General features: G+C 35.4%; 1 protein-coding gene and 1 long non-coding RNA gene across 3 annotated transcripts in view; one reads left to right on the top strand and one right to left on the bottom strand.

Moving 5' to 3' along the window:
• RAB3GAP1 (RAB3 GTPase activating protein catalytic subunit 1) overlaps positions 1-4,512 on the bottom strand; it is a 96,065-nt gene extending 91,553 nt beyond the window's left edge. The window contains exons 1-2 of one of the 2 annotated variants that reach the window (XM_051985784.1): positions 4,363-4,512; positions 4,202-4,257 (exon numbers count right to left, since the gene is read on the bottom strand). In XM_051985784.1, the coding sequence (XP_051841744.1) occupies positions 4,202-4,257; positions 4,363-4,380 (74 nt within the window). In that variant the 5' untranslated portion in view covers positions 4,381-4,512. The remainder of the gene's footprint in view (positions 1-4,201; positions 4,258-4,362) is intronic. The other variant, XM_051985786.1, reaches the window with a different exon arrangement.
• Positions 1-25,762, top strand: LOC127554356 (uncharacterized). Its single transcript, XR_007951952.1, has 2 exons — positions 1-3,717; positions 25,318-25,762. It is a non-coding gene; the product is annotated as an uncharacterized LOC127554356 (long non-coding RNA).

Here is a 25,762-nt window from a genome sequence, read left to right as displayed (position 1 = left end):
GGGAAAAAAAATACTTTCCAAACATGTCAATGCAGAACACTTTGGATTATTGCAATAGCTTCATTAGTTTCTTTTCCTCAAATCTCCTCTATTCCAACAGTTACTGCACACAACTGCCAAACTGATTTTCCTTAAGTACAAATCATTCTATTTCACTCCCCTATTCAAGTTCCAAAAATTTCTAATTGCCTCTGTGATAAAATATAAACTCCAGTTTGACTTCAAAAGTCTTTTTTCAATCTGGCCCTATCTTTCCATACTGAAGTTCTAGCCTAAGAGGCTCTCTTAGTTCCTCACAAAGCTAATTTCAATCTAAATTGTATGTTTGGATTTAAACACAACTACCTAACAAACTCAATTATCTATAAAATAACCAGATCTCCAGTAGATGATATTCATTTCCACCAGTAATAAGGACAATATCAGCTATACCAGCAAATGAACATTGCTCTCAACACCCAAAGCTTAACGGTAGCAAATAAATTTACTTTACAAACTAGAACTAAATGATGATTATGAAGAATAAAATTAGGAAAAAATAAATGCTTTGATCAATGAAGAATTGAAAAAAATTAAAGTCTAAAATACACTGGTTTTTAATTGAACATGTATGACACAATTCAATGAAATATTAGAATCTATTGCCAAGAAGAAAACAGAACTGAAGAAAAATATCATTAAAGACATCAAATTTTCTATTTCAGTGGCCCTGCATGTGTATGTATACACATACATATGACTACATTTCTATGTAAATTGGTAATGAATGACAACCTCTAGATTAGTTTGTCACCTGAATGTAGTTGTTTCCTTGTGAAAAGATCATTCGACATGATTAATATATTAATTCTAAGCTCATAATTCAATTGACTGACAAAATATGAATTTACTTCTTTCAAAAAAAATAAGCACACAAAACAAAAATAATGAAAAAAAATCAGAATTAATGTTATGGAAATCAACAAATGTAATTTAAAATTTTCAAAATGGCATTTATACTAATTCTAACACGATTTAGTTTCTGAAAAATATAGAGTATAAAATTGAAAAGTGAATATCTTAAAAGAAAAATGGAAAATGATTTCCTCAGTTCTTTCTCAGAATAGCATGCTACTATTTAACCTTAAAAATATATACACTTAACAATCAATCAAGAAAAACTAAGTGCCCAGATTGTTTGAGCCACTAAGTAAATATAGGGCATATATATGCCCTATAAGTTTTAAGAGGAAAATAGTCACTCAAAACAATCTCAAGGACTAAAAAAACCTTCCTTCTTAATGAACATATATTTCCAAAATATTTTAAAACTTCAATTTTATGCTGTTTCACTATGAAAATCAAAAGCAAATTTCCTACTCATCACGTAAAAGCTTTTATGTCAGGGTTAGTTTTTTCTATGTAAGTACCAAAATAGTCAAATAAACCACCAAAGATCAATTTACAGTGCAATTGCTTGGAGAAAATGTTTTAATATTTTTAAAATAAGTGATTTCCATTTCTAGATCTTTATCATAAGGCATGGATATTCTATCATTTTAAGTTCAATTTAAAATATTCCTTCCTTTAGCTCTTAACTAAAAGCTGCTTTTCATACTATCACATTTTTCTCAGTGGCACTACCATGCAAGTCATAAAACCTTGGCTTCATCTGAATCCTTATACTTTCAGTTTCTATGTCCAATCTGCAAACAAATCTTTGACTCAATTCACAAAAATTTAAAGAATTTGCTTTTTTGTCTAACACACTAGACTCTTAATATAAAGACAAAGATCAAAGTCCCAACACTCAAGAAATTTATATTCTATCGGTGGGAAATATATTACCCTAGTCCATTTATCCTGCCACCAATCTGGTGCAGTTCCTGATTAGGGCAACAATCTCATGCACCTGGTGCCCCTGACTTTAAGATTCCTTTCTTCCTCCAAGGTAAACTTATCACTGCAAAAGATCTCAATACATCTTTTTCATGCTATCAAGGTACAGATGGAAAATTTACAAAGACATTATGTCTATATTCTTTACATAGTTTAAAAACCCTTCTAAAACCTAGCCAATTTTATTTACAACTTCTGTACAATAAGATAGCATCTGTTCTGTAAAGCAGGTTGTCCTTATTACCTCAGCTCCTTAAATCTCACCTTCCATCTCTTCTCCCTATCCAAATCTCATCCATTATTCACATCTCATCTTCATTTTTTTCTAATCATATGCAGCACACACTCATCATTTTTTGCATTTCTACAGAATACCCCACAATTTAAAGTTACTATACATGTTTTCCTTCTTTAAAGGTCTACATCCCGATGAAGACCCAAAGGACAAAAATGCCTCTGCAGGTTCTACTCAAGTTAGATAGGCAAGAATTGGTAGGTGAGGGACAAAGTAACGACACTTAAGTTTGCCTGTTATCTGAGGTTTCACCTGGCTAAATTCAGAAATTTTATCACCAGTTTGTTCAAAAGGTAATGAATTTTTCAGCCACAACAATTCTCAAAAACTATTTGCTGAAGTGTAAATGGGTTAAAAAGTGAAATAGCTATAGTTTAATTTCTCCAAAATATATTACAAGCTCACCATTTCAGACCATACTTTTGTATTCTTTTTCCCTCTACATTATTTATTGTGCATTGGGTACCTTATAAGAATTCAATAAAGGAGTGCTGTCTTTCTGATTTCATTTTGAAGACATCCTATATACAACTACAATTTGATTCAAGACAAATGCTGGCTCATCTATAATTTTTATCTTCTCTCCTAACCAACAATTCTTGAAATGTGGCATCAGTATAAAAATTGAAAGCATTGAAAGTAGTAAATAAACTTTTTTATAAATAACAGAGAAAAGAGAAATTCCTTAACCTGAACCAAAGCTATACAGAAAATCAACCTTACAAATATTTCACTAACACAGAAGTTAACTCTCCACATCTGTTTACTGGTGTTTGACATGAGTAAAAGCAAAAGGAGCAGCAGCAGCAGCAAGGACAAAGGTGTTTTATTCACAGCTGCAAAAAGGTGAAATCAAAGGAAAGCATTCAGCAAGCAAGACTGCAGGATTTTTTTTAAAAAGTCATTATGAATCCCCTGAAAGGGAAAATAAAAAAAATCCAACAGTCATCTGAAGAAAGTCCATCTCCTCCTGCAACGGGCAGACCAAAAGGAAATAAGAACAATAATAATTATTTAAGATTTTGAAAATAAACATTGTGAGGCAAATATGAGAATTAACAGCCTCATTTTACAAATGAGGAAACAAGTGCTCAGGTCACAGAGTTTGGAGATAAACTAAGAATCCAGCACTCTTAGTACACCCCTGTGAGAGATAATATGGGATTATAATTTCGAATAAAGTGAGTTTTGAATGAAAAAGAAAACAGTTACGGAGTAAATTATGAAATTGCTGTTGTTAAAATGAGTGAATCTATGCGATAAAGAAGTTGTAGAGATAGGCAAGAAGGATCACTCTGGCATAACAGATTTAGGACTAAAAGGAACCTCAAACGTCTCGTTAAAATGCCTCGTTTTTGCAGGTAAAACTACGGGAAGGTAAAGTGACATGCCCCAGGTCAAGCAAGTAACAAGTGGTAGCGCAAGGATTGCCAACAGGAAGTTTAGCATCCCTTTTCCCCGAAAGCAGCCTGCAGGAAAGAAGACGGAGGGGGAGGGAAAGGAGGAGAGGGGAGGTCCGGAGAAGGGAGGAGCAGCCCGAAAAGGTACGGGGGGCGCGTATGGTACAGAGGAGCTGGGTTAGGAGAGAAGGAAGGTTTTGAAGGAGGGAAGGGAGGAAGGAAGGCAAACGGCCCGGGGATGGAGAAGGGCCAGAAAGGAGAAGGTGGTGAGAAGGGTGGAGAATAGCCTTCGAGGGGAGGGAATTCGGAGAAGAGGGAAGGGATGAGGAGGGGGGTAGGGGTGGAGGGAGGGGGTGACCAGGAAAGGGATGAGGAGGGGGGTAAGGGTGGAGGGAGGGGGTGACCAGGAAAGGGATAGCTTGGGGGAGCCAGTAAATTCCGGGCTAGATGGGAACACTCAGGGCCTGGAGTAGGATCAATGCGAGGCCTGGCCCTATCGGAGAAGGCAGCGGGACAGGGGCCTCCTGTGGCCGCCTACACGGTGTGTGTGTTGGCGGGGGGAGAGGGGATAGAGTAGGGAGACGGAAGGCTGAGGATGAGGGACCACTGGAGGAAGCAACTCACTCACCTTTCCCACTCGGAGGCGGTGGTGAAGTCCGTGATCTCAAAAACCTCGGACTCGGGCTGCGGGAAGAAAAATTCAGAGAAAGGTTGAGTCCGGGGGAGTTGACACAGCTTGGGGGACTCAAGAAGGGAGAGGAGCGAGAAAGAGGAGGGGAGAGGCCTCACCTCACTGTCAGCCGCCATCTTGGGGAAGCTGTCTAGGGCCAGGCTGAGGCGGGGACGGGGAGCGATCGGGCGCAAAGGCTGCTGGGAAGGAGGCGGGGCGAGTGTGCCGGAGGTGGGCGGGCAGGAAAGAGAATGGGATTCGCATTTTTTTTTTCCTTCTGCAAATGAACAGTTTGGAAAAGAACTCAGATTTGGCCAGACCGACGAGTTTAATGCGAAAAGTGTTCCTCTGGACTAGCGATCTAGAGAGACTTAGGGCTTTCTTTGGCTGTCCTCAATCATTTATATTTGAAGGTATTAGAGATTTCAAGGCCTTCCAGTCCAGTGCCCTTAATTTCCTGATTTTGGTTAGACAGAAAAAACTTCCCTTGGAGATTTACTGGGAAGGGGAGAGGATAGAAGAAAAGATAAAGGGGGAAACCGGATAAGGCCATGACAAAAAGAAGTTAGCCCTATGTAATTAGTGCTTCTTACTAAGTGCCTTTTAATGTTTGTTTAATGAGGACCCTGGTTTGGGGGCTGGAAGGGATCATTCAATCCAACCCGATCACGTGCATGAGGAAACAAGGGGAGTTAGTGCTGTTTACTATGTGTGACGTGGGCGGGTCACACCCCTCTTTTGCTTCCTCATTTTGTCAAACGAGAGGGTTGAACAGATAGCGTTTATTACCTTTGAAGTATTACTTTACTTGAAAAGAATTTATTTGGTAGAAGCTTAGAATTAGAACGTACAGATAATAAAATCTGGTGCTTGTACACTACGGATGTGCTGGTAAATGTTTCAGGACACACTTTTTAAAATAGCATTTTGTTTTTCCAAATATAGGTAAAGATAGTTTCCAATACTCACTAATGCAAATCCTTGTATTCCAAATTTTTCTCCTTCTCCTCCCCCCCAGCAAGCAATCCGATATAGGTTAAACATGTGCAGTTCTTCTAAACGTGTTTCCATATTCTACTTGCTGCACAAGAAAAATAAGATCAAAAGGGGGAAAAAAAGAGAAAATAAAACAAGCAAACAAAAAAGGTGAAAATACTATGTTTTGATCTCCATTCAGTCTCGGTAATTCTCTCTGGAAGTGGGTGGCATTTTCTGTCACAAATCTATTGGAATTGCCTTGAATCACCTCATTGTTGAAAAGAGCCTAGTCGGGACACATTTTTAAGTTTGTTGTATTATTAGCATCACTTTCTTAAGTCCAGACAATAAAACTAATCAAGCTCTGATTTGTAATAGTCCAGGAAATTTCTAACCTCTTTGGAATTGCCCATTTGTCCTGGAAACTGCTAGAAGCTACATAGAAGGATTTAGCCTACTATTATTCAATTCAGCAAGGAGTAATCCTGTTTAAAAAAAAAAAAAGTTGGTCAAACCAGTTACCTGGTGTCATTTGGAATAAACAAAATGAGGAGGGGAATCCTGAAACTGTCACTCTCTTGGCCTTTGCTGGAAAGCTTGGGAAACTCCCTCAAAGAAGCTCCCCCCTGAGAGAACCGCTCCAGGGACCGTGATATCTGAGTGGGACTAGTTGAATTGAGGACCACTCTTACTTAGCCTGAGCTGGAGACCAAGATTTCTATCCAACTATTGAGTTGGAGATTAGTCCAGGGACACTCATTCAATTCCAAGATTCTCTGTTCTGATTTTAACTCAAACTGCTCTCAGCTTCCACCAAGAACTACCCATATAATAAACTTCCTTCAAACTAATTCCTTGCAGAAAACCTAATCATGCCAACAAAGCTCTCTCTCCCCTTGGCATAGCTGCCACCCTCTGCCCGTTAAAAGACATTCTCTTTTCAACATTACTCCCTCTTTCTCTCTCTCACCTATTTCCCTAACAGGACTTTATTCACCTCTCTGTCAGGAATTCTCTGCTAGAAACTTTCTCTGCTAGCTCTTTACTTCTCAGTCGGGACCTCACCACTAAGGAAGTTAGCCTGCAAAAGCTGAATTCTCAATTCTAATAATAAACCTTTTTTGCCAGTTTAACTTTTTGGGTTTGTAAATTCATTTACAAAGGACTTGCACCAACCAGAACAGGGTTCCCACAACTCCCTGCCCTGCACCGAACCTCATCAAAAGGACTAGTTTACTGAACTCCAGACACTTTCTGGAATAGTTTTGTGTTATGATATAGAATTAAATAAATATTTCAAGCATCTACTAGGTTCCAGGTACTGTGCTGGGCTCTGATTTCCTCTCTCCATGCTAGAAGGGAAAAAGCTTTGCAACTTTCCCCCCCTTTCCCAAGGTCATACATATTTTCCAAGCTCAGTATGAGTCAAGAATGTGATAGCCCAGAACTAATACAATTATGTTGTGCTAATAGCAGCATGGTATTCAGATCAAGAGAAGTTTTAACCTACTATACTTTTCTTTGTAAAATGTGTTCTCCAAAGAATTAAGTGTAAAAATATTCAAAGGGTAATGGAGAGATGCACTATGGGTATTAGTAACTTGCAACATATAGTTGTTCATGAAGAGCAGTAAAAAAGATACTGCCAATGAAATGCATAACTAGAAAAGTGGGTGGGTTGATCATATAGGGAAATTAAGACAATATTGACAGCCCCTTTGCTCTATTGGTATCCATACAATGTCAAGAGATCTATAGAAAGACCAGCAATAGTTTTATGGACCCTACAAATGCAATATTTATAGGAAGATATGAACAAATGTCACTCCAAATGAGAAGGCATGAATAGACTTCACTCTGGTTTACTGGAGGGAGTAGTAAGCAAATAGTCACCATTTACTAAGCATCTACTATATATCAAGCATTGTGCTAAGTGCTGGGGATACAAAGAATTATAAAAGACAATCTCTGATCTCAAGAAGTTCACAGCCCAATGTAGAAGACAACAGGCAGAAAACTGTATAAAAGTGAGATGTATACAAAATTAGTTTGGAGCTAACCAGCAGAGGAAAGCCATTAGAATTAAGAGGGATTGGGAAAGGCTTCCAAAAAAAGTGGGATTTTAGAAATCACAGATTCAATTCAATTAAATGTTTGTTAAGCAATTACTATAAAGGTCCATGTTATATGATGATTGGTTGAAGGATCTTGAAATGATTGGTCTGCATAAGAGGTTATTCAGAGATTCAAGACTATTTTCAAAGACTTGTCTTTGTCCACTACTGTCTAGTGGAAGTAGAATTATTTCCTTCTCTGGGGTCAGAACCAGGAGTAATAGGAGCAAGTTGCAAAAGAGGCCTATTTAGACTAATGTCAGGAAAAAATTCTAACAATTGGAACTCTAAAAGTGGAATGGATTTCTTCAAGAGGTAGTAGATTTTTCCCTTAGAGAGAGGTCTTTTAGCAGAAGCTGGATGATGACTCTTTTTTTTGTTCTTCTTCTTTTTTTTTTTTTTTCCTGAAGCAATTGGGGTTAAGTGACTTGTCCAGGATCACACAGCTAGGAAGTGTTGAAGTGTCTGAGAACAGAGTTAAACTCAGGTCCTCCTGACTTAAGGGCGGGGTGTTTTTGCCACCTAGCTGCTCCGACGATGATTTTTTTTTTAAAGGATGTCATTGTGAGAATTCCCTTTGTATTGGATTGGACTAGATGAGTCTGGAGGCTCCACTCTACAAGGAGCTCTGCTAGACAAAAACAAAACTATTTCTGCCCTCAAAACTGTTTCAGATTTGTCAGACCACATCTAAAATATTCTGTTCTAGGTACTCTTATCTTAGAAAGGATATTGTAAAGTTAGAGTACATACAGTAGAGAGAAATGAAGAAGACTGGATAGGAAGCTGGGGGGGGGGGGAGGGGATTGGAAAATTGCCAAAAAAAAAAAAAAAAAAAGGATCTTTTGAAAGAACTGAGGAGGTTTACCTTAGAAAAGATAAGATGGATGATCACATTGTATTCAGATATTTGAAGAGTTATATCTAGACTTCTTTTACTTGAGACCAGAGCACAGAGACTGCAGAATAGACTTAAACTGCAGAAGGGTAGATTTCACCTAGATATATGATGTTAACATATGATGATGATAATAATAATAATATTATAATAATACATAATGGTGAAAAAGACAAGGGCTACATCAGCTGACTCTGATTTCCCCACTTCTCAATCCTACAAGTCTATGGTTTAAACTTTAAAGAGTATAGAGGTTAGATGAACCTATTTCAATTTTGAGATTTTATCATTCTATAACTATAACAGAATGAATATGTTGTTTTGTTTTTAGAAATATGACCTTATTTCCTTCAAATCTCAGTCACATAGTATTGTCCTTATTTCAACTAAGAGAATGAAAACTCGTCTATTCAGGAAACCTCATGTCTGTAAGCCAGGAATACATTATGAATATATATATATATATATATATATAAAATGATAAGAAAAAAAGTGTTGGTAATGGCAATCATAGACCAGCAAAAAAAATGAAAATGGCTAGAACAAAATAACAACAAGAAACCAAAGGTCATTTCATAATCCGCTGCTCATAACCAGTCAGATCAACCACTAATATAAAGATAAAACTATCAAATGGAAAGGATAAAGATGAATGGATGAATGAAAAAAGCATTTATTAAGTGATTATTATGTATTAAGCACTATACTAAGTACTAAGGATACATTGAAAAAATTGAAATGTTGTGTACTTTCAAGGAAATCTCACTGTAATAGAGTTAACTCAAATAAGAGAATTAAGCTTCAGAGTAATGGCTAAGCCCAGCAATCCTTAGAGTATACTAGAAGGTCAGATGACAGTAGCCAGTGGTCTGGAAGACACATTGACTGGGAAAATGCCAAAACCTAGAAAACTTTAGAACTCAGTGGCAGAATTTTGTTTTATTTGGCTATGCCTATTTGTTGCAAGGATTTTTTTTTTTCTTTTTCTGCTGAGAGTGGATGGGAGGCATAGACAAGGCAATTTAGGGACCAATTTTCCCTGTCTCCACCTCTTCCCAAAAGAGAAGAGAACAGAAGGAAAACCAAAAGGAATCACAGATGATACATATTATTATATTTTTAAAAAGAGAATCAAGTTTTACATATTTGAGATACAATTTCATGTAGAATCCTCTCTATGCCACAATATATGTGAAGATTCTCATGTTATTTGGTGTTTGTTAAATTCAGAATAAAAATTAGGTTTTAAAAAATGAACACTGGGCAGGGAAAATCATGTGACTTGATGGTTCTCCATCTCACTGAAAGGTTTATAATAATTAGTGCAGCTCATCCAAGTAGTATGAACACCCATATCACTTTTTCTAACCAACTGTCCAAACAGAATCTAAGTGGCCAGTTTAACGAAGGGACAAAAAAAGGCAAGCAGCCCCATTTGTACCCAGTCATTAGCCTGGGGGTTGTCATTTCAGCTTTCTTATCTTCATCAAATCTATATGAGACTAAACAGCCTTGAAATAAATACAAGAAGATATATAATCTTAAAAAGATAATTTCCTATAACAGATCATATTTTTGTTAAAAGTATACAGCACATAGACTCTTTTATCTAATGTATGCTGAAGACATAGGATGTGGTAGAATAAAATCAAAAGCTCTGCATTAAGGGGTGTCTTCTGTGAAAAAGTTAAAATCATACAAGATTCTCTATTTTATGCTACCATAGAGAAAACTTTGTACAGCAATCTATAGAATATTAATATTAATAAAAGCATAAAATTTAAAAATACCTTTTCATTTAAGGTATTTGTCAATGTCATGGAGACAATATAATATAGTGAGGAGAGTACCATATTTGATTCAGAAGATCTGAGTTTGAAAACTGGTTCTGTTACTATTTGTCTTACCTTGGAGAGGTCAATTAATCTTTTTGTTCTTCAGTTTTTCATCTGTAAGATGAGCATTTTGGACAGATCGCTAACATCCTTCCCAGCTCTAAATTGAAGGTCCTTTTCAAAATTCAAAAAAAGAGCTCCATATCCATGTTCTAATTCTCCAAATATTCTCAAATCCTTATATCGTAAAAATTATACACACAAAGTGCTATAGGATCTTCTTAGTGAGATCCACATGTACTCAAAAGGAAATAGTCTAGCCATCTGCATTGGAAAAATAAATTGAACAAAGAATGCGTATTGCCAACAATATGATATCCATTTGTATAGGTACCCACTGAATTAGTCTATCTGCATATATAAATAACTGTTATACATATTTCAAAACTTTGAATTCACTCTCCCCAAATGAGACTTTTCACATCCTCTCCTCAGGTTTCTAGAGGCACCTTTGAGAGGACAGTTATCAGCTTCAGTCCCTAAAATAATTTTTCTCCCTGTTAACTGAGAGTGATTAGCTCCCAGATTCATTTAATTAATTAAAATTGATTAGTTTTTACAAAGGGATATTTATTGCAAAAATATATCAAGAACAGAAGTATAGACATTTTCCCTAATAGGTATGGATACACTGTCCCTGATAGCATCTTAATCATTGGGGATAATGAGCTCAGAAAATGAAATTTTCAATATAGAATTGATTCTACCAAGTCCAAATGTAACATAAGTGCTGGAAGAATCTGACTCTGCTGCCATTCAGCTGGTCAGTCTATACATCATTCCTTACTGTCTAGCTTCTGGCAAATACTGGATATCTGGCATTTTACTTTCCTGATCTTTCAAAGCCACAAAGTTGTATTCATCTCTAATTTCCTTGACTTAAAAAAAAGAAAGAATAGACACAACATAGAAGCAATAGCAAAACTATGCACTAATGAGTGACATTAAGAACCGAAAGCTTAGTTCTTGATGAAACAAGAGTTATATCCTGGCTAGTACCTTTGGAAGTGTTCCATTGGATGCCCATCAATTAGGGGATGGCTGAATAAATTGTGATATATGAATGTAATGGAATAGTATTGTGCTATAAGAAATGATGAAGAGGGACATTTCAAAGAAACCTGTGAAAACTTGTATGACCTGTTGCAGAGTGAATTGAGCAGATCGAGGACAATTTAGAGAATAACAACTTCATAAAGACAAAATGCCTTTGGAAGACTTAAGAACTCTGATCAACACAATGACCAATCACAATTCCAAAAAACACATGATGAAACATGCTATCCACCTCTTGAAAGAAGTGATTATAGAATGAGACATTTTTTAGATATGACCAATGTGGATATTAGTTTTGTTTGACTAAACACATTTGGGGTTTTTATATTTTTTATTAAAGCTTTTTATTTTCAAAACATATGAATGGATAATTTTTCAACACTGACCCTTACAAAATCTTGTTTTCCAAATTTTCCCCTTCTTCCCCCCACTCCGTCCCCTAGATGGCAAGTAATCCAATATATGTTTAAACATGTTAAAAATATATGTAAAATCCAATATATATATATATATATATATATACACACATACATACATATATACACACATATTTATTCAGTAATCTTTCTGTACAAGAAAAATCAGATCAAAAAGGGAAAAAATGAGAAAGAAAATAAAATGCAAGCAAATAACAACAAAAAGAGTGAAAATGCTATGTTGTAATTCACACTCAATTCCCATATTCCTCTCTCTAGGTGTAGAAGGCTCTCTTCATCACAAGATCATTGGAAATGGCCTCAATCATCTCATTGTTAATAAGAATCACTTCCATCAGAATTGATCATCATATGGTCTTTTTGTTGCTATGTATAGTGATCTCTTGGTTCTGCTGATTTCACTTAGCATCAGTTCATGTAAGTGTTAAAAATAACACTTTTGACACTGAAAATCAGATATCAAGGAAAGTTTGTTAAAGAAGAATCTTAAGGAATCGCTTAATGTTTCTGGCCAGAAGTGGACCCCAGTCCTTTTCGGGAAGAGGGAGCACTGTGTACAGAAATAGGGGATACTCATTATACACTTCAACAACAATACTATATGAGGATATATTCTGATGGAAGTGGATATCTTTGCCAATGAGAAGATCCAATTCAATTCCAGTTGATCAATGATGGACAGAACCAGCTACACCCAGAGAAAGAACACTGGGAAATGAATGTGGACTAGTTGCATTTTTGTTTTTCTTCCCAAGTTATTTTAACCTTCTGAATCCGATTTTTCTTGTGCAACAAGAGAACTATATGGATGTGTACACATATATTGTATTTAAGATATACTTTAACATGTTTAACATGTATGAGACTGCCTGCCATTTAGGGGAGGGGGTGGAGGGAGGGAAGGGAAAAGTTGGAACAGAAGTGATTGCAAGGGACAATGTTGAAAAATCACCCATGCATATGTTCTGTCAATAAAAAACTATAATTTAAAAAAAAAGAAATAGGGGATACTTTATATTTGCTCATGTGACATAGGGTCCTCCCTCTAGAGAAGGGATTGGTTAGTTTTATCCAGGTTATAGTCTTTCTGATCTGCTCACTACATGTTTCCCCTTAATATGTATAAAACATTCTCCCCCCTTCATACATCCCATGTTCAAAAATGGCAGAAAACTCCTCCTCAGGGGTGTGTTGTTTAATATTCAATTAGTCTTTTAAGCAGGTGCAGTAGTGATTTGGTTAACTCAGGTCATTGACCCCCAACTAGTTTGGGCTGGATGGGCTATTATCTTAAGTTTGTGGCTTTCTCAAAACCACAAGACACTTTCTGATTGGCTGAATCCACCTGTGCCTTCCTAGCCCCCCAATTCCTTGTTTGCTCAAGGAATTCTTCTTGAATCCTTAATTCTTCTGTGAATCCTAATCTTCCTTAACCTCTTACATTCCGAAAACCTCTTGGTTAGTGGTACCCACTATCTCAATCCCACACTACCTCAACGCTTGCAACACTGTCGAAACCCAACTTGTCAGCATTTTTCACTTAAGTCTCTCTAGGGCTCTCTAAAATCATCCTGCTGATTGTTTTTTATAGGACAATAATATGCCATAACATTCATATATTAAAACTTATTCAGCCATTCCCCAGCTGATGGGCATCCATTCAATCTCCAGTTTCTTGCCACTACAAAGAGGGCTGCCACAAACATTTTTGCACATGTGGGTCCCTTTCCATCCTTTAAGATCTCTTTGGGATACAAGCCCAGTAGTAACACTGCTGGGTCAAAGGGTATGCACAGTTTGATAGCTTTTTGAGCATAGTTCCAAATTGCTCTCCAGAACAGCTGGATCCATTCATAATTCCACCAACAATTAAACATATTTGTTTTAAAGGGGTTCTTTCCTTTTCTCTTCTCTTCTCTTCTTCTTCTTTTTTTTTAAACTGCAAGGGGAAGGAACAGAATTAGGAGGGGAAAATAAATTTTTGTTAATTGAAAAAATACTAATTTACAAAAACTGAACTGACCTCAATTTCACTATACAATCAATAGTCTATCTTTTAAGCATATCGTTAGCTGAGCTGAAGGAATTGTAGAATGTCTGTGCATACTCCAAATTGGAAAGGACACTTCTATTTAATAGATGTCATCATTCTTTCCCAGAAGCAGGTTCTCGAGATGCTTTCATATGGTGATTCCTGAAGAAGAAAGTAAGATTGGTTGACTTTGCACAGCCCACCCACTCTTAAATCCAATTCACTTGCATATCATAACATCACGTTCCTGATGTCATAGGCCTCTCTGAGAACTTAAGGTCAAACAACAATAATAAATAACACCTCTCTTTATTAGAATATTGATATCTTGGGCAAGTGCTATGGGTGGTAATGGGATGCTGTTATTGAAATTTAATAGGGAGAAGAATCAGGGAATCCCATTGTTTTCAACAAATTAGAGAGCACTGGATTTGGACTCATGACCTGGATTCATATTGTGTGTGGGGAGCAAGTAATATGGTTTCTCAGAAACTATCTGCTAAAGCAGGTGAAACCTTAGGCCTCAGTTTCAATTTCCTAGAAATCATATGACCTTGAAGAAATGAAACTTTTTGTATAGTTACATAATTACTTCATTTCTAGTCAGTCCATTATCACCCCACCTGCCATATAAGGGAAAAGTAACTGCAAGAGTCAATCAAGACTAAAAGCTTTGCATAAGGGGAGGATTCTTTGGAAGGGGGTGGGTAGCATTTGCTTATTTAACCAAGTTCCCGCTTCTGTAAATTGGCCTCCTCGCACTTGACTTCCCAGGAGAGGACTGCTTGCTTCTTGCGAGATTCTAATAAAAGACTTTCTACCTTCACTTTGAGAGGTCTCCAAGTAGTCATTTTGAGTTAGGGTCTTCGTACCCCACATAATATCTTTGATATTTCAATTCAACAATATAATTTTTAAAATATTTTTATGTTCTTAGTGTGATTAAAGTACAATGCTAGAGACACACAAAAAAGTGAACAGTAGCTTATCATGAAGGTCTTAGATCTTTTGGAACTCAAAAGTACAAACTGCTCTCTTCTCATCAAAAACTATTTTTTAATACCAGTTTTATCCTAAGAAATTATGACTACAAATTATGAAATATCATAATTTCCAGAAAAATAAAAATTTGCAGATGATTCAGACCTGAGGAAGGACACTTGGTGGGTATAAGTAGATGGCAGCATATTATTGATGATGTATTAAATAAGAGGTAGTTGAAAAGAAAAGGAGATGCCCTAGTCATGTAATAAAAAAAGAATTAGCAATTCACCAGAATGCTACTCTGATATCCAGAGTATATTAAAAGAATCAGAGAAGTCCTCCAGTATATAATCCATGAAGGATTTATAGAAATAAAAATAATTATAGCAATAGCAATATTGCACTTCAAAGTTTGCAAAGCACTTTATAAATAGTATCTCATTTTTATTTTCACAACAATCCTGGGAGATAGGTACTATTATAATCTACAATTTATAGAAGAGGAAACTGAGGCTCAGAAGAGTTAAATGACTTGCCCAACATCATACAATTACTGTATGAAGTTGACTTTAAACTCAGGACTTACTGTTTCCAGGTCCCAAACTCCACATCACCACTTAGCTTCATGTTTTTGTTTTTTTTTATTATAGCTTTTTATTTACAAGTTATATGCATAAGTAATTTTACAGCATTGACAATTGCCAAACCTTTTGTTACAACTTTTCCCCTCCTTCTGCCCATCCTCTCCTCCAGATGGCAGGTTGACCAATACATGTTAAATATGTTAAAGTATAAATTAAATACAAGTATACATGTCCAAACAGTTATTTTGCCGTACAAAAAGAATCGGACTTTGAAATAGTGTACAATTAGCTTGTGAAGGAAATCAAAAATGCAGGTGGACAAAAATATAGGGATTGGGAATTGTGATGGTCCATAGTCATTTCCCAGAGTTCTTTTGCTGTGTGTAGCTGGTTCAATTCATTACTGCTTTATTGGAGTTGATTTGGTTCATCTCATTGCTGGAGATGGCCACGTCCATCAGAATTGATCATCATATAGTATTGTTATTGAAATATATAATGATCTCCTGGTCCTGCTCATTTCACTCAGCATCAGTTCATGTAAGTCTTTCCAGGCCTCTCTGTATTCATCCTGATGGTCATTTCTTACAGAACAATAATATTCCGTAATATTCATATACCATAATTTATTCAGCCATTCTCCAATTGATGGGCATCCACTCAGTTTCCAGTTTCTGGCCACCACAAACAGGGTTGCCACAAACATTCTTGCACATACAGGTCCCTTTCCCTTCTTTAAGATCTGTTTGGGATATAAGCCTAGTTAGCTTCATGTTTAAGAAAGACTTGGAAGGGTTGCAACATAGAGTTGTTGAAAGACAATATGCACCAGTGAGAGCAAAGACTCATGGACTAGGTTAATGTTTGAAACTGTGATTTCATTGGTATAGGGAACTTCCCTATGAGGAAATCTCTGCAAATCAAAGTTAGCATTTTCTGGGTATGCCATATCAGAGATAGGTCAGGAACCCATTTCTCCCTGACTCCAAAACTGTGTTTCTATTTACAACATCAGGTTACCTCCCAGAAATACCCAAATTCAAATGTTGCCTCCTGTAATCATTAGTTATATGGCCATGGACAAATGCCTTCCCCTCTCTGTGGCAGAGGCGGGATTTGAACCTATGTCTTCTTGGCTCCAAAACTACCTGTCTATTTCTCCATTACACGGGCTCTCACCTGATCCACTGAAGTGTCTAAATAAGAAATATTGTTTTCATTTAATTTTTAATTCAACTTAAATGAGAAATAAAGAAAATACCTTGAAAACTTTAAATTACCCTACAAATACAAAGTGTTATTATCATTTCCTATTCTGCTTATTGTGGAAAACTTTAGTAACTGACAACACTTAAAACCAAATAATCTAGGAGGCTTTGAGGTGTGAAGTTGTTTCAGACTTAACAAGTTGCTAGGTAAAGCTCTCTTGCAAGTATATTTTGGGCTTCTTATCTCCTCCCTAGAGGAATTTTTAAGTAAGTTATTTGTTGCAGCAAATATGAAGCTAGGATGTTAATGATGTAAAGGACCCCTGGGAGAAACATTTTCATTAGATTTGCACTTTCCTTGGCTTGCCTCAAAGCAGGAATTTTTCTTTCTTCCCCTACGGCCTCGTGTCCTACTTTTCTAAATATCCAAAGGCATGAACTTTTCAATACCAATGAGCTTCCTCTCTAACAGAATTTTTAGTTATTTCAAGGTGCTAAAAAAAATGGCTAAGAAGACTATTATTTCTACTCACAGGCAATTTAAGTGATTAGAAGGCTGGAGAAACCACCTCCTTGTTAGACCCTAGAGGAATGGATGATTTAACAGTTTAATTAGGTCTTATGGAAAGAGCAAACATTATTTGTGAAGGGAGCAGTTAAACCAACATCATTTACCTTGGCTTCCTGTGCATTAGGATTTCTCTATAGCTGTTGATAAGAGATAGTTGCAATAGTAGTCGACCTTCTGGGTATAGAGTATTTATAAGGTAGCCTTTCTTATTTAATCACAATTAAGTTATGAATAACACATTTCATATAAAATTTTGAGTTTTATGCCTGTATGCTCCTGCCAAAAAATGCAAAATTTTTCCAAAGTAAGCAATTTCAAGTTTTTTAGCCTAGAGTTTTGTTCCATAGTTTTAATCCAGTAAGTATACTCATTTTGACATTCTGTCAAAAATATGCTGTTTCAGTGCAAGATTGCAATTAATTTCTGTTAACTTTATTATTCAATTGCTTTTTAAGACTGTGATCATATTTCACCTATTTTAATTAAAACTACATCCTTGTTCTTAAAGCATCTTAAATAAAGTCAGAATCAAGTCTGTAATAATTGATGCATATCACTTCAGTTTAATTGTAATTGATGGAGAGAAAAATGTTTCTGGATAAATGAATGCTCCAGGTAAATGAAATCTTATTGACTATGAGCTCTTCAAGACTCTTCAGAGAAGGACTTAAATTCTAGTCTTTGGTCAGAGTATCTCCAAAAGACTGGAGATACTTTTTAGGTCAAAGATCTTGGGCTAGTCCTGTATAGATTTGAATTCTCAGAATGATTGTGGAGGATAATTTAGCTTCCTGAGTATTCTGACCTTACTGATAAGAACATAATATCTTTGATACAAAAGAGAGACCTCAGTCTTTATCAAATTCAACTCTTTAATTTTATAGTTGAGGATACAAGGCCCCAGAACTAAGTGGTTTTTGTGTGTTTTGAAAAAATGTTTTGATTGAAACTCAAGTCTCAGTCCCTTGCTATATGCTCTAACCAATGGTTCTTAAGCTTTTTGGTCTGAGAACCCTGTTGCACTCTTAAAAACTCCAAAGAACTTTTGTTTTTATAGGCTATTTATTGACATTTATTATGTTAGAAATTAAAATGTCTAAATATTATTATGAAAATAGTTTTCACCTCAACTATCCACTCCTGCCCCACACCAAAAAGGCTCTCAAGAACTTTTAGCAATCCCCAGACTATACTTTGAGAACCACTGCTCTGTGCCATACTACTTCTAATTCTGAGCTTGATCTAATACAGATGTTTGCCCCTGAAGCTGGGAGGTGACAAGAACCTGAACAAGAGTAGTGACTGTGTAGGTGGAGGGGGGAGATAGATGAGAGGTATTGTCGAGATAGAAATGATAAGATCTGGCAGTGGATTGGATTTGTAAGGAAAATGAGAATGACGAGTTGAAGATGATACTGAAGTTATGCAAGGGCACATAGTGATACCCTCAATAGTTGGAAAGAGGGGTGGGTTGGGGGACAAAGATAATGAATTCTGTTTTGAACATGATGAGTTTGAGAAAACAATCAGTGCTTTAGAACTCTGGGACTTCTACTTCAAAATGTTCAACAGGCAGTTGATACTGTGGGATTGTAGATTAGGAGAGAAGTTAGGGCTGAATATATATATATATATGTAGATCAAGGAGATATTTGTATAATTTAGATGAAAATCCATCAAAGAAGAAGGAAGGAAAAGTCACACAAGAAGAGAACCAGGAGAGAAAAGTATCCCAAACATCTAGAGAGAAGAGGATTTCTAGGAAGTGACTGATAGTGTCAAGGGCCACAAAACCTATATAATAAATATTAAACTTTGTTTTCAAAGTCGCCAAGATTTTCTTTGCCTCCTTCTTGGTTTTCTTTCGTTCTCTGCTGTATGCTTTTAAAAAAAAATTATTTTTTCTCCCACCCTCTTTCCTTTCCCCTAAGAAGGCTACAATTAAATATGGAAACACACACACACACACACACACACACACTCTCTCTCTCTCTCTCTCTCTCTCTCTCACACACACACACACACACACACACACACACACACAAGCATCCATATAATAGACTGTATTGTGCTTATTTCCACCTGTCATCTGTTCCTCTGAAGATGGATGGCATCTTCTTTCATAAGTCCAAATCTTTCCATGTTTTCTAAATCATCTCATCATTTCCTACAGCAACATTTCAACCTACCTAATCACTACTTCTCTAAGATTTTATGAAAGTTTTTTCCCCACATTCCTTCTATTCTTGCCTACATCCTTTGTTTATATAAGAAAATTTTAATTTAAAATAATTGAAATTATCCATTTTATACTTCAACAATGCTCTCTCATTATAATGTAACTTATATTATATTCTGATATATAGTCTGAATCTGATGAATATACTTTCTGAAATTCCTGATCTTTTGTTTTTCCAAATGAACTTTGTTATTATTTTTTCAAACTCAATAAGCCAATTTTATAATCATTTTATTGCAACATTGAATAAACAGGTTAGGTTAAATTGTCATTTAAAAATTATGCTGGTTTTACCTACCCATGAATAATAAAAATTACTTCAATTAATTAGCTCTGAGCTTATTTGTATAAAAAGTATTTTATGTTTATGGTCATACAGTTTCTGTGTATGTTTTGGTAGGTACAAGCTCAGGTATTTCATACCTGAAGCAATTTCATATTGTGTAAATACTTTAAATAGGTTAAAACAATATTGAATAATATTATTGACATATAGTGTAGCTTCTCCATTTTTCACTTTTGATTAAATCTATTTTAACTTTAACTTTGTCTGAGATCATGATTACTACCCCTGCTTTTTTTTACATAATAAGTTTTACTGTTGCCCTTTATCTTTGTGTGTATCTCTCATTTTTATAATATTTCCTCAAAGCAATATATTATTGAATTAAATTTTTAATCTGCTATTCATTTCTACTTTACAGGTAAATTCATCCTATTCACATTCTAAACAATAATTACTTGTGTATTTTCCTCCTTCCTATTTTTCCTCACTATACTTTTTACCCTATTTATCCTATCCTTTCTCACTCCTCTGATTTACTTCTATTCCCTACCTTGTCCTTCCCTTCTCTTTACCAACCCACCTCTCAAGAATTCCTCTCTTATCATCCTCCTCTTATCATCTTATCTTTTTGCTCTCTAATTTCTTTCTGAATTTAGATGTCTTTTATACTCTTCTAGATATATATTTGTTCCTTCCTTAACCCAATCCTCATGAGAGAAAAGTTCCAGCACTACCTGCCCTTCCCCTTACTAGCTGTTTCTATATCAATTTTTCCTTTTATATCACATTTGTATGAGATAATTATTCCTTTTTATCTCACCCTACAGTTTATTTCTTTTTAGATTTATCCCATCATACTCAGCTGAATCCAAGCCTTTCTTTTAAACTACCCAAATAATGAAGACAATCATAAGAGTACTGCTAATATTTTCATGTATATGAAATAAACAACTTGGCCTTATTGAGTACCTTATAATTGTGATTAAAATGTTACTTTATATTTTTTGTGGATGTCATATGTCAAAATTTCTTATAAGTTCTAGGGCTTATAAGTTCTAGACCTGAAAGTCTTTCATTTTGTCCTTTTTTATTTAAGATTATATTTAACTTTGCTGGGTAAGTTAGCCTTGGTTGTAAACCCCAGCTCTTTTGATCTGAGAGAGCAACTTTATTTGTAAAATAGTGACTATTCTGTCCATTGCCTGAAGACAAGCTATCATTTCTTTTCCTTTATTAGCCTTTGATTTGATTGGAATACATTACTGATTTCCCTTCCATCTTCTTCCTTTCCACTCTTTTATGTGCCCTACTATCTTATAATTTGTACCACAAAAAAACTTGATTCATCTTTGGGAAGTCTTATAATGTTTGCCCATGATGGCATTCTCTTCCACCATCACTTTTTTTTTTTTTTTTTGACATCTGTTGTCTGGGGTATTTTAAAATAAAATAATTTGTTCAGGTTTGGTTTCTGTTCCAGGAATGTTTTAAATGCCTCTTTTTTATTAAATGTCTGTCTTTCTTTTATTAATAGTTACACTCAAGTTTGCTTGGTATGTCAGTCTGGATTTCATCTTAACCTACTTTCCTCTTGAGAATATATTATTCTATTTTCTCAGGCTATTTCTGATGTGTTATTTGAATTTCCTTTTCCTTATATTTGCAGCATAGTTGCTTGTTTTGTATTTTTTTCCTGAAGGACATTCTGTATTACCACATTCTGCCTAGTTTTCTTGTGTTATTTCTAGCATTATGGTCTTTAGGTTTTTTTTGACTTGTCTTATTCTTCTGGGATACCAATAATTCTTAATTTGTCCCTGCATCTTGTTTTCAAGATCAATATTTTTTGCTTGTATTTAACATATTTTCTTTTGATTATTGTTTTTTCTTTTCTTCTTCTAGGTTGCCCATCAATTCTTGGTATTTGTGTTCCTAATAGTTATTTTCTCTTTGGTTTCCCTGGTGAGATCTGCCACTATCAATTCAAATTTTTATATTATGCTAGTTATTTCTACTATGCAGATCATTAATTCTGCTTTCACAATTCTTATTTTTCTTTTATATTATTCAGAAATTTTGGTGGTTCCATGTTTTTCTTGGAATCCACAAAATCCTCTGCCTCATTGGGGACTAATTCTTTTTTTTTTTCTTTTGCAATATTCATAGATGTTTACTTTTTTTGCATTTCAGATAATTTTGGAGCTATTATCGCAGAATATTACATATCTATTGACTTATCTATTTATAGTCAAAATTATCTATATCTATATCTATATCTATCTATCTATCTATCTATATATGCTCTTCAATTGATTTTTAGTAATTTCATTCTTTTTTATTATATTTCCTTATAGCTCATCTTTCTGATTCCTTTCTCTTTGATAAAAGTTTCCCTAGGATCTGGACCTCAAAGCTACCTCAATGTCCTCTCAAACCGGGCTATTCATTTCACTCATTCTCTAATGTTCTCCAGTACCTTTAGTTCTATCCTTCACCAATTGTGTTTCCCACATGTTAAGATTGTCTGTACACCAGTTGCATTTAACCATTTGACAGATTAGCTTTAACAAAGGAATATTTACTTTATTAAATTTTTGTTGGTATTGATAACTACTTTAAAATTATTTTTTTTATTTTCCCCAGTTACATGTAAAGACATTTTTCTTATACATGCACATTATTTTTACATATTTCCACATGTATCATGTTGGGAGAGAAAAATCAGAACAAAAGGGGAAAATCCATGAGAAAAAAAAAAGGTGAGAATAGTATTGATCTATTGCTCTATTGATCTATATATTCAGGGTCCACAGTTCTCTTTCTGGATATAGATGGTATTTTCCAGCCAAAGTTTATTGTGATTGCCTTGGATCACTGAACCACTAAGAAGAACTAAGTCTGTCATAGATGATCATGGCAGAATCCTGCTGTTGCTGTGTACAATGTTTTCCTGGTCCTACTTGCTTCACTCAGCATCAATTCATGTAAATTTTTCCAGGCCTTTCTTAAATCATCTTGTCCATCATTTTTTATAGAACTATAATATTCCATTACCTTCATATACCACAACTTATCAGCCATTCCCCAGTTGATAGTCATCTATTCATTTTCCTATTCTTTGCTACCCCAAAAAAGAGCTACTACAAAAATTTTTGCACATGTGGATCCTTGTCTCTCCTTTATGATCTCTTTGGGATACAGACCCAGTAATGGCACTGCTGGGTCATAGAGTATGCACAGTTTTGTAGTCCTTTAGGCATAGAGAAATATTTGCTATAAAAACATAGTAATAACTAATATACTAACACCTCCCCTTACAACCAACATGTGGTGGCAGTTTTTTCCTATATCATCTCAGTTTCTGAGAAGATAGATTAAGTTCACAGTTTGGCTGAGTTATATAGAAAATCCCTCTCAGTTCCAAATCCAAAGCCCCCGTTGGGCTCAAGTATCAGATACACTAGTTTCTAAGGGCATTCCTCCTGGGCTGGTAATAACATATAACCTGGAATTTTATCTCTAATGTCACTAAGACCTGGATTTTAAGATTCCACTCTCAGCTCCCATCCTGAAAAGGTCAAATATAACAGAACAATATCTCTAGGCTATTTCTTTTTTAAAAAAATTATTGATACTTCGGTTTTTTATTATAATTATTTTATTTATTTTTAAAATATATTTTATTTTTCCAAAACATGCAAAGATAGTTTTCAACATTCACCTTTGCCACCTTGTGTTCTAAAATTTTTCCCTCTCTTCTTCTCTAGACAGCAAACAATCTGATATAAGCAATTCTTCTCAAGTATATTTCCATATTCACCATGCTGTGCAAGAAAAATCAGATCAAAACATTGTTGGTGGAATTGTGAATACGTCCAGCCATTTTGGAGAATGATTTGGAACTATGCTCAAAAAGTTATCAAACTGTGCATACCCTTTGATCCAGCAGTGTTACTACTGGGCTTATATCCCAAAGAGATCATAAAGAAGGAAAAGGGGTCTGTATGTGCAAGAATGTTTGTGGCAGGTCTCCTTGTAGTGGCCAGAAACTGGAAACTGAATGGATGCCCATCAATTGGAGAATGGTTGAATATATATATGGTATATGAGTCAGAAAGATGAGCTATAAGTAAATATAAGAAAAAAGAATGAAATTACTAAAAATCAATTGAAGAGTATATATATATATATGTGTGTATATATATATATATACATATATATATACCCGTATATATAAATAGATAGATAATTTTGAATATAAATAGATAAAATAGATATAAATAGATAAATCAATAGATATGTAATATTCTGCAATAATAACTCCAAAATTATCTGAAATGCAAAAAAAGTAAACATCTATGAATATTACAAAAGAAAGGAAAAAAAAGTTGAGTTCTGAGAGTATTTTGATAACTAATAGCAGGATGGACTGGAGTGGGGAGGTCCTTAAGCAACCAGCAGACTATTGCAAAAGTCCAGGTATGAAGTGATAAAAGTCTGCAGCAGCATGGTGATGGAATCAGAGGAGAGAAGGAAGGATTTCCTGGAGGTAGCATCAAGAGTAGGAACAGATTTGCTTTGGGGGGATGAAAAAAGAGAGAAATTTATTGATTAAAGAAAGGCATTGTGATTGTGATCCTGAACATATGAGAGGGTAATATTGCCCTGAAGAATCAGAGAAAAATTAGTGAGAGGTAAGGACATTAGAAGGAAAGATGAATTCAGTTTTAGACATGGTGAATTTAAGATGTTTGTTGAATACCCACTTTGTGAAGTCAGGAGGCATTTGGAAATATGACACTAGAGGTCAGCAGTGAAGATAATAGATTTATTGAGAATTAGAGTCTAGGCTAAACTTCTTTTTACTGATGAGGAAACTAAGTCCAGAGAATTTTATCCAAGGTCACATGGATTGTAAGCATCAGAGCTGGAATCTGACCCCAAATCCAGTGTACTTTCCATCATAACACACTGTTTTCTGCCCTCATTGTTTAGGGAAAGACTTCCTTCAGACTGGGGCAGATAGTTTCTTCTTTCAAACATTTAGATTTTAGTCTCATAGGCTCTGGCAAGCACCAGCTATTCAAATCCAGCTGGTAGATAAATTCGACTTACAGCCATTTACTTAGCTTTTCATCATTTCTGCTGTTTATGCTTTCCCCCAGGGGGGGTTCAACTATCCCTCCTCTGGGAAGCAAGTGGTTATGATACATCATCTTTGCAGGGCTACAGCTATTCTCTGGGGAAGAAGGTCCATGAATTTGCTTTAACAGCTATTTTGATAACTGTATTTCAATATAATTGCCTTTCTTATGAATTCTGTATTTTCTATTTCATGCATTTAAAAATATTACCCTAAGAAGGATGTCCATAAGCTTCCCCAGACTGTCAAAGGCAGTGGTCCTCAAACTTTTATTTTCAATATCTTTATCCTATAAAAAATGATTGAGGATCTGTCCAAAGAGTTTTTGTTTATGTGGTTTATAATTATAGATATTGATCACATTAAAAATAAAAATTAATTATGAATTTATAAACTCTCTGAAAGGATTTCAGAGATTCCCAGGATGCTCTGGACCAGACTTTGAGAACCACTGGTCAAAGGGGTTTGTTGTTATGGGCCAGAACTCTGAAACAAGGATTCTTAACTTACTGTTAACTCAGTGGAATAGATGAGACAATGGCTATCTAGTTTAGCATGGTGATCAATAGTTCTCTAAGTTCAGTATGATTGATTTAATCTTATAACAAATAATGATTTCCTAGTGGTATAATGATTGGTTTATACTCAGGGCAGAGCATATAAGCTGGGACTCAGAGCCAGAGAAGAAGAGGACTGGAGGCAAGAGCTCAAGCTTTCGGAGCCAAGGAGAGCCAGATTTGTTCATCCCATCTTATACTACCGTGGTGGCAGGCTCTCCTCCTTAGCTTCTCCACTGAAACCAAGACTCTGGAAAGCCTCGAAGAAAGCTAGCCAGGGCCCCAGGAAACGAGATTGTGAAGGAGATAATAAATGATTTGGACTTTAATACCTGGCTATTACTGAACTGAAAGGAAGGCTGCTCCAAGACCACCAGAAAACCACCAAGAACATTACATTTTGGCATCCGAACATGGGACTAAGGACCTACATCTTGACCCATGTGTTCCCTTGGGGGACAAGTATTCTTTCTTTTCTTTTTTATCCTCATTACTTTGTGTATAATGGTTGATTAATAAATGTTTATTGAATAAACA

Source organism: Antechinus flavipes, chromosome 3 (genome assembly GCF_016432865.1).
Source record: "Antechinus flavipes isolate AdamAnt ecotype Samford, QLD, Australia chromosome 3, AdamAnt_v2, whole genome shotgun sequence".
Lineage (NCBI taxonomy): Eukaryota > Metazoa > Chordata > Mammalia > Dasyuromorphia > Dasyuridae > Antechinus > Antechinus flavipes.
The sequence above is the reverse complement of the archived record's forward strand: the minus strand, read 5'-3'. Positions and strand labels throughout refer to the sequence as shown.